General features: G+C 52.4%; 1 protein-coding gene across 1 annotated transcript; it reads right to left on the bottom strand.

Annotated features, from left to right (window-relative positions):
- Window positions 1–543: 543 nt before the first annotated feature.
- LOC104079445 (potassium voltage-gated channel subfamily V member 2-like) lies at window positions 544–3,525 on the bottom strand. Its single transcript, XM_009581484.1, has 2 exons — window positions 2,275–3,525; window positions 544–849 (listed from the first exon to the last, which is right to left on the bottom strand). Exons 1-2 carry the CDS (start codon window positions 3,523–3,525, stop codon window positions 577–579), a joined length of 1,524 nt encoding a protein of 507 aa, XP_009579779.1. The 3' UTR covers window positions 544–576.
- Window positions 3,526–9,230: the final 5,705 nt, after the last annotated feature.

Raw genomic sequence — 9,230 nt, forward strand, 5'->3', positions numbered from 1 at the left:
ATCCCCACGCTGGACTCAGCCTGGGCTGAACATCTGCCTGGCTGGGAAGCAGTCATGGGGTCCCGGGCCACTGCCTGGCGGGAGGAGCCTGTGTATGTCCCGCTCAACGCGGGAGCAGAGCAGCGCCTGCGCAGGTGTCACACTGGGCTTCATCTCATCATGGGTGTCCACCTCTACCATCCGCAGAAAGGTGACAGAGTTCAGCCCCATGCATCCCACTGATCACTCCCTGTGTCCTCAGGATGCCCCATGCCCCAGACCACGAGAGACAGACGTCCTGCCTTGGCCGTACTGCACGCTCTTTAGCTGGTCCTTTACTGACCGCTCTGCAGGACAGCAGGGTCCAGCATGCAATCTGAGGAAGGTCACAACACAGTCACGGGCATGTTTCATCCCTCCAAACAGCCTGAGCTGGCAGCAGCACCTGTACAACAGCAGACCCCCCCCAGATGCTGCTGTGACTTACTGCTTGCTGCCCGAGTTGTGGAGGCGACAGGATCTGCTGGAGGGACAGCCAGGCTGGAGGGCAGGATGCATCATGGCAGAGGAGGTGTCCAGGGGGTGAAGGGCTGGTGGTCAGTGGTGACAGCGGGGGTCGGCTCTGCAGCACTCCGACAGCTTCCGCAGAACTCGCTCCTTCAAGCGGATCCTCCTGGAGAGCTTGAGCGAGTTGCTGGTCTCATTCTCATGGGCCTTCAGCTTGGCATAGTAGTCAGAAAACTTGTTGTAGAGGATGGAGATGGGCATGCCGTTGAGGATGATGCCAAAGGAGATGCAGCCGAACGCCACCATCCTGCCTAGCATGGTGTCGGGCACAGTGTCTCCGTAGCCCACAGTGGAGAGGCTGACCTTGGCGAGGAAGGGAAAGGATAAAATCCTATGTGAAAAGCCCAGCAGACCCCACCTGCCTGTGCTGGGACCAACCTCCCTCTGCCGCTGTGTGGGAGCTGGGTATAGCCTGGGAACGGCACTGCACCATGGCTGCAGCCAGCTCGGCCGTCCCTGCTCCAGCAGCCTGCATGGCCAGGGCTCAGCTCCCTGGGCTGCACCTGGCAGGCTTGGAGACCCAAGGATGAGGCCTCAACAGCAGAGACCAGAGGCAAGCCTCCCTGCTCCCTCCTCCCCTTCGCGTGTGTCTCTTCAAAAGCAGCTGGACATCACCGAGCTGAACTTGCCCCAGCAGCCAGACTGTCTGCTGGAGCTTCCTGCCCCCACGGAGCAGCGGCTCCGGTGCTTCCTGGCTGTAAGCTGCCTGGTCCCACAGGAATGAGGCTTCCTGGACTCTCCCTCCAAGGGAAACAGAGGCACTGAACAGGAATTCAAGAAGAACCGCATTTGGATGACAGGGGAGCGGAACTATGGGGACAGGGTGAGAGCTGAGGCAGATGGTTTGGGCTTTGCACGGAGCCATGCTGACCGGGGACAGGATCAGCCTGTGACGTTTAAATACTCAAATCTGGTGATTTTGCTAAGTGATTTTGCACTTCCTCGAGGAGAGATGAATTTGAAGCAGGCAGCCTGTGGCGGCCAAGGGGGATTATAAGAGCAGAAGTGATCTGTGGGATCATTTAATCCGTAAATCAAAATGCCCTCATAACCCCTGGCTCTCAAGTGCTTTAGCTGCTCCTCATCTCGGAGGTAATCCCAGGTTTATTATAGCGCTCGGCTCAGCAGAGCTGCCAGCTCCCGGCATGAGCAGGGCAGCAAACAAGAGCTCCTGTCCCCGGTTGCAGCACACCCCAGTCTGTGTCCTCTCTCAGGGCAAGGGCTGAGGCACGGTGTGACCATGTTTTCTTGGTTCCCCCATGCAGCCCTGGGTCCCCAGGCTCAGCCCCACAAGCCCTGACCCCCTCACACCTTCCGAGCCCAGCCGGGCTGCAATGCTGCACAAGCCTCAGGCTGTCCCAGGTGGCTGTCCCCAAGCCAACGGGGTCTGAACCACATCCACCCAACACTTGGGTCCCATGACAGACACAGCCCGGGCTGAGTTACATCCCCCTTGTCACTAATGCAGCCCTGGAGGTTCCCAGGCAACCACCTCTGTCCCACCATCCCACCCCAGTGCCGGCTTTTGAGCCTCTGAGCTTAGTCCAAATCTCTGATTTCTTTTCTCAGAGCATACAGGGCTCTGGGTTTCCCACCATTACTGAGCTGGTGGGAAGACTGGGCCCTTTTCTGTCTCCTGGCCAGCAGCAGTGGTGAATCCCTCCAGCACCAGGGCAGCCCCTACTCACAGAGCCCCACCCTCTCTGGAAGAAGGGGCTCACACCTTACCGCTGCCCACCACCACGCGTAGGGGATACTGGTGAAGTTGGTGCCTGGGACATCATGTTCCACCGAATGCATGAGAGCGGAGAAGGTGAAGACCCCCATGGCGATGAAGAGGAGGAGGCAGCAAACCTGCTGGTAGCACTGGCGCATGGTGAAGCCGAAGGCCCGGAGGCCAGTGGAGTGGCGCGCCAGCTTGAGGATGCGGAAGATCCTCATGAGCTTGATGAGCTTGAGGACTTTGCCCAGCTTGCTCACATTCTCCACCTTGTGCAGTTCCTCATGGTAAAGCATGTCTCCTTCATCCAGATTTTCAAAGAGGATCTGGATGTAGAAGGGCAGGATGGCCACCAGGTCTACAGCATTAAATGCTGCCCGCAAAAAGTTCTTGAGGCTGGAGGAGGATATGAGCCTCATGAGGTATTCAGAGGTGAAGAAGATGGCACAGATCATCTCCAGCTGCTCCATCCACATCTTCCCTGTCTTGTGTTTCATCTCCTCCACTGTGCTCAGTGTCATGCCCATGATGGAGATAAGCACAAAGATGCTTGACATGACAGCAATGATCTTGGCTGGGACAGAAGAATACGGGTTCTCAATGAGGTTCCAGATCATCTTCCGAAACCATCCCAGAAATTTGCCCTCAAACTGCTCCGCTGAGTCCAGGGGCTCCAGTTCTGCCTCCAGCTCCTTCTGTATTTTCAGGTACTCGCTGAGTTCATCTTGCTTTTCCTCAAACAGGATCCGGCAGCAGGATTGGGAGTATTTCAGATTGATTCCCCAGTACTCGATTTCCTCCACAAAGTTACTGGGGCACATCTCATCCATTATCCACAGGACCCCGCTGCGGTAGAAGTGGAAGATGTAGTGGAAAATTGAAGGATCTCTGTCAAAGAAGTACTCATTCTTCTGCACTGAGTAGTCATCACAGAGCTGCAGCTTCTTCATAGGGTCTGTATAAAGGGCCAGCTTCCCAAGCCTAGTGACGGGATACCGGGCCGCTACTTTGTAAGCTATCTGGAACAATTTGCCACCCACGTTAATGTTGAGCAAGTACTTGTTCCTTTGGGTGGGAGTCTTGCTTTTCTCCTGGTTTCTGTCCATCACGTTCTCCATGGAGCTCCATTGCTTCACCAGGCTGTCCTGCGCAAATGGGATGTGGACTTCCTCTTCCTCCGGTGTCCGGCAGCAGCCCCGCCGATCCCCTATCTTCAGGCTGGCACAGAGACTCGCATGCCTCGTCCCCAGCTGCCTCATCGTGCCTGATCCTTGAAGCAGTGGTTTCTGTTATGGGCCGTGGGACAGCAGCTCTGGCTTCATGGGAACGCTCCCACCAGGCGTACGCTGACTGGGACAAGTGCTGTGAGCTCAAAGGAGCTGTGGTGAGGCTGCTGCCCGACGGGCACTGGCTGTGTCATGGTGCCACGTGGCACCTGCCAGGTTCCCAAAGCCGATTGCTTATCAGATTGCGGTTTGCATCGTAGGAGTAGGAGGCAGCTAAGTGTCCGCTCCTTAAGACAATAATGAGATTGAAGCACTAGCCCTTTATGTAAGGAACTATTTCCAGCTCTGCACTTCTCTTTTTCCTTATTCTGTTCTTATTAGCTGTTTGTGTTTGTCACACGCTACCCTCTTTCCAAGGAGGGCATCCACAACAGCAAGTTGAAAAGAGCGTGAACTTGCCTTGATTTAACCCTGAAAGACCTCCCTTGCCAGGCACAGAAAGGTGCAGACATGCAGGATTTGTATCAGCTTTGTACCCCCACAACAGATGCTGCTCTTGGCACTGGTCATTCGTTAAGCACATGAGCGCTAATGCAGCTGCCCCTGCTCCATCAGCTGTCATAGCCCAGAGAAGGAAAACAGTTGTTACCTCCCAGCTCATCCCTCAAAACCCCACAGCGCAGATTTACAAGGGAAGAGGTGAAGGAACCATCTCACCCTCCACGCAGTGCCTGAGCGGATTCCCAACGTGACAGGTTGCTCCTGCACCGCTGCCCTGTGCCACCTGCTCATCACACTGGCCTTCAGCCCAGTTACTCCCACATGCAGGGGCAGGAACATGGACTGGGACACTGGCAACGCAAGTATGCAGTAAAAGTTCCCCTGAGCTACAGGAACTGAAGAGGAGGAAATAATCCTTCGGATTTGCAAGTAAAAGGGGAACCAAAATTAAACGGGACGATCTTTGATGTCTTACCCTGGAACACAACCCTACCTCAGCATATAAAACATCACATTGATTTCTGTGAACTGATCTAATTAAATACAGAGACCTGGAGCACAAAGCTACTCCTAGGCTGAAAAGAAGCTCAGGCCACACTGAGCCAAAACAGAGGCACCAAACAGAGGAAGGGAAATTGCTGTCATAAACACGGCCCCAAGTTTTGGCCCAAGACCCATAAAAATGTGTTTCTTTCAACCCTGACACACTCAGCTCAGGGATCAGTAAGCAAAACCTGCATGATCTTGCAGCGGCAAGAGGCTGCGACTGCTGAGTTTACCCACGGGCCTTGCTCCCCATCGCACAGAGAGGGGGGCTCTGCCCCGTGTAACAGAACAGCATGTCTCAGCCCAGCAGCTCGAGCTGAGAGCATGATCTGGGACAAGCTGGTGACAGCTGACTTCTGCCACACGGCCCTGACAGCACAAGCACTTCTATCAGCCCTATCTCAGCCCTGTCCTGCTGGGATTTCTGAAGCACCTTCCCGCTCTGCTGGGCACCCCACTCCCTTCACATGTTCTAATGAAGAAGGAACAAGCTGACGCGGTCTTAAGTTTTTCACCTTGTTCTTGTGTAAGCTTTCTACTTGTCATCTATTCTGCAGTAGCATCCCTGGTGCCAGTGCCAGCTGTTTCTCTTCTCTCCACCCACTCTGCTCCCTATTTTTTTCATTCTTTCTATTACAGCTGATGTGTCCTGGAGACACTTCAGTCCCAGGCAGGCGCAGCAGCGCTTGCTTTCCCTATCTGCCTATGCCAGCCCACCCACCATGAGTCCTCTTTCCCAGAATGTGACAATCCAAAGGTGATGCAGCCTCCAGCCTCCTGACTACAGAATTCAAGCAAATGCACAAATCCAAGAAAAAGAAAAAATCCAGAACTCATTAATTTCAAGCTCTTTATTCACCAACAGCCATCTCCACTCATCCCTATGGAAACAGAAGCAAGGTTGTTTGCACCCTTGCAAATGACCTCTTGGTACTAAAAATAGCAGCACTGGAATAACCCAGTACTCCATACCACATATAGAAGTTTCTCCCATGGGGTACAGCAGCACACTTACACACACTATCCAGGAGTGGAAGACTCCTGCTCTAAGGCTGATGACCGGTGTCTGCTTGGCAAGCCAAGTTCTCACCTTTAAGGCACAGAGATCAGCAGCCAATGCAGCAGCTTTCTATCTTTTGTGCACTTAGTGAACATTCGTGCAAGGAGTATGTGGTCAACACTGAACTAGAGGCACTGGTCAGTAATCTCCTCCCTCCACTGCCAGTTCTTCTGAAAAGTGTACAGCACTGAGCCATTCAGAAAGAGCTACACATGCCACAATGCACAGACAATGTTTGATCCAAGGCACAAGTTATTTCAAGCTGAAACAAAAAAAAAAAAAAGCCAAACACTCAAAACCTCACAGACTCACAGAATGGTTTGGGTTGGAAGGGACCTTAAAGATCATGTAGTTCCAACCGCCCCTGCTGTGGGCAGGGACATCTTTCACTAGATCAAGTTGCTCAGAGCCCCTTCCAACCTGACTTTGAACACTTCCAATGAGGAGGCATCCACACCATCTCTGGGCAACCTGCTCCAGTGTCTCACCACCCTCATCGTAAAACATTTCTTCCTTATGTTCGATCTAAACCTACTCTTTCTGTTTGTAACTGTTGCCCCTTGTCCTACCACTACAGGCCTTGGTAAAAAGCCTCTCTCCATCTTTCTTACAAGACACAATAAGGTCTCCCCGGAGCCTTCTCTTCTCCAGGGATTGCCCCAACCAAGGTGCAGGACCTTCCACTTGACCTTATTGAACTTCATGATGTTCACATGCGCCCACTCCTCCAGTCCACCAAGGTCCCTCTGGATGGCATCCTCTCACCCAAGTGAATCAACTGCACCACTCAGCTTGGTCTCATCTGCAGACTTGCGGAGGGTCCAGTCAATCTTACTACACACGCCACTGATGAAGATACTAAATAGTATTGGTCCCAGTATGGGCCCTTGAGGGACACCACTCATGTCAAAACAGTTTTAAGGAAGACACCATTAACAGTGTTAGAGAAGCAACGTCCAGAGTTCAGCACTGGGGTAGAAATTGCAGTTCTGCAAAGGGTGGTGATCCTTGCTGGAAGGGAGTGTGCTGAGAAGCTGCTTGCCCACGCTGACTCAGGGCGGCAGTGCAGCAAAGCCAGAGCAGACAGGAAGCTTTTCAACTTTCACCTCTGTGGTTGACCTGTCAGTAAAAGCTCCCTGTACTTCTGATTGAGCTGCATCAAAACACTAGTGCAAACATGGAGTATATGTCTGATCTGTGCGGAGTCAGTGAGCTCCTACTGAAACAGATAAGAACCCCCCTGGATTTTGTCAGGGAACAGGGAATAAGAATGGTGCAGGTGAAAAAAGTCTCTTGGCTGAAAGTGGAAGGAAACAGTTGAACAGCACCTAGCACGTGTCATTTCATGGAGAATAAAATCTTTGGGTCCAAGGTCACACTGGTGAGAATCAGCATTAACAACTGCTGGAGACAAGAATGATCAAGAAATTTCTACCAAAAGGTATCACAAAGGGTGAGGGGTGATTTCACAGCACCAGGGAAGGTCCTGGACTATTTCCAGAGCCAAAGTAATCCCACAATCTAAGACCCATTTCCAAGGGGAGCACCCTCTTGTTATTCCAGTGTAACAACCTAGATTTGAGAGCTTATGTCCAATTCAGTCAGCCTCTGTGGTGAGCAGGAGGGAGACCAGGCTAGTCCCATCTTATCACCTCATGGTAAAGATCCCTGTTACAAGAACAGAAAAACATCTGGTTATTGATAGTCCTTTGGGCAAAAACCTGGTTTGACTTCACTTTGTGCAAAGTCGAAGAAAACAACCCACACCAGAAGATTAGTATCTTAGCATGAGTGCTCAGTGTCCTTGGCAGCAGAAGAAGGACAGAGACGAGCACATCACTATGAAAGGAAGCCAGCATCTTCTCAGATTAGGCTGTGCAGTCAAGCAAAAGCCTTCATGCCTGATTGCAAGGAAGGAAGATAAGGGGAGAGTTCTGCTGCTTCAGGGCAGACTGAAACCCCAAGCATGTGGCTGACCAGCAGCAGGAACAGCTGGGAAAAGCTACCCCCAGAGGGGAAAGCTCTAGAGGCTAGAAACACAGGGCAAGAAGACATTTTTCCCTCGTGCATACAGAGTGCACGGGGTGCAAGAAACTTACCCTTCAGGGAAATGAGCCTGTCTGGCTCTTGTCAGGCATCAGCTGTTCCCTGGATGCGTTTACAAAACTGAAGATGTCAGATCTGCTTTTTGCTTTGGACAGGCCCCACACAGCAATAGAACCCCCAGCTACCAGGACGCTCAGGAGCACTAGAGAGGAGAGTGCACAAGCAGAAAACCACTCACTGCACCTGGTCTGGACATCAGCATTGGGCTCTGTTGCTCAACAGCATTAGCCAACAGCTAGAGATCAGCAGCTCCCCTCAAGGATAACGGACAGAGAGAGAAGAAGTGAGTTAGTGCTGGATGGCACAGAATGGCCTTTCCAAGGACATAGTGCGTCCAAGTCAGAGGAATGACTAAGTTGTGGTGTAAGGCCTCCCATAGCCCTCCCAGCCCAGTGAAAGCAGCTACTGATACAGGTCTGGAATTAACTCCGTCAGGATATTAAATTTATAGCCCGAGCCAGGACCAAGACCTGGTGCAGCACTCCGAGTCTCACGTACCTGCAATAATCAAGATCCACGTGCAGCCTTGACTCCTCGATGGCACAGAGCCCCCGGGCACAGGTGTAGCTGAAGCCTCTGCAAGGAAAGAACAAGCCCATCAGGCTTCCAACTCACCTTATGGTTAACAACATTCAAAGCAATCCAAGCCTGGCTGAGTTCCCAGTTCACCTCAAGAGTGCCAACAGGCCTTTTTCAATTTAAGCAAAACCTTATCTGCCGTTACTGTGGTTAGCCCACATCAAAGGAAAAAAAGTCCTATTAGAAATGCATAACAGGGAAAGCTGGGAAATTTCCCAGCTGTAGCTGCAGCATCCTAACCTCTCCTCGTGGCACTGGGAAGCCCCACGTACAACCAAAATGCAGCTCATCTCCCCACCTACCAACTGAACTGGTGCAGGCATCAAATCCAAATACAGTCTAATATGTCAAATACACCTGCAGTAATTCCCCTCCTCTCCACATCCACGGTGCTTCAGCTCCCAGACACCACAGAAACCCCTGGGGTAAGGGAAGCTGGAACAGCACTTTCAAGCACCTCAGACAGCCAACGGGTCTGTGACAGAGGAAGCTCCAGAGCATCTCAGAGCAGAGCAGCAGACACAAACAGTCCTGGGGATGCAGACACACCCTTCAGCTTGACAGTGTCTGCTGCTCTGATCCTGCCCGCATGGCCCATAAGTGCTTTCCCCATCCTTTTCCCTTCAGCTTGCCCATTCCCCAGAGATCAGAGGAGCTCAGAAAAGTAGACAGAGGCTCCAATGTCTTGTTGGAAGGAGGCAGCCAGAATTGCATGTTCTGGAAGAAGGTACTTCAAAGGCACTTCCCGAGGGAGCCCTGGGGTGTTTAAACGCTGTCTCCACAGGAGGAAGCTTAAGTGGGGCTAACCCTGCAGGGCTTCCTCTGCCCAAAGCAAGCTGTGACGGATGCACAGCTCAGAGAGGCTAAAAACGACAGAGATGAAAGGCTTTAGTCTGGTTTATCACCCCCTGAGCACGGCGCCGCCTCCCGCAGGCTTCCCGTCCCC

The sequence above is a fragment of the Fulmarus glacialis genome, unplaced genomic scaffold (genome assembly GCF_000690835.1).
Source record: "Fulmarus glacialis isolate BGI_N327 unplaced genomic scaffold, ASM69083v1 scaffold9227, whole genome shotgun sequence".
Classification (NCBI taxonomy): Eukaryota; Metazoa; Chordata; class Aves; order Procellariiformes; family Procellariidae; genus Fulmarus; species Fulmarus glacialis.

Coding starts and splice junctions, on each gene's coding strand:
- LOC104079445 (XM_009581484.1), bottom strand. CDS start 3,525: ATGAGGCAGCTGGGGACGAGGCATGCGAGTCTCTGTGCCAGCCTGAAG. Junction 850..2,274: donor ACGCGTGGTGGTGGGCAGCG/GTAAGGTGTGAG, acceptor TTCCTCGCCAAG/GTCAGCCTCTCCACTGTGGG.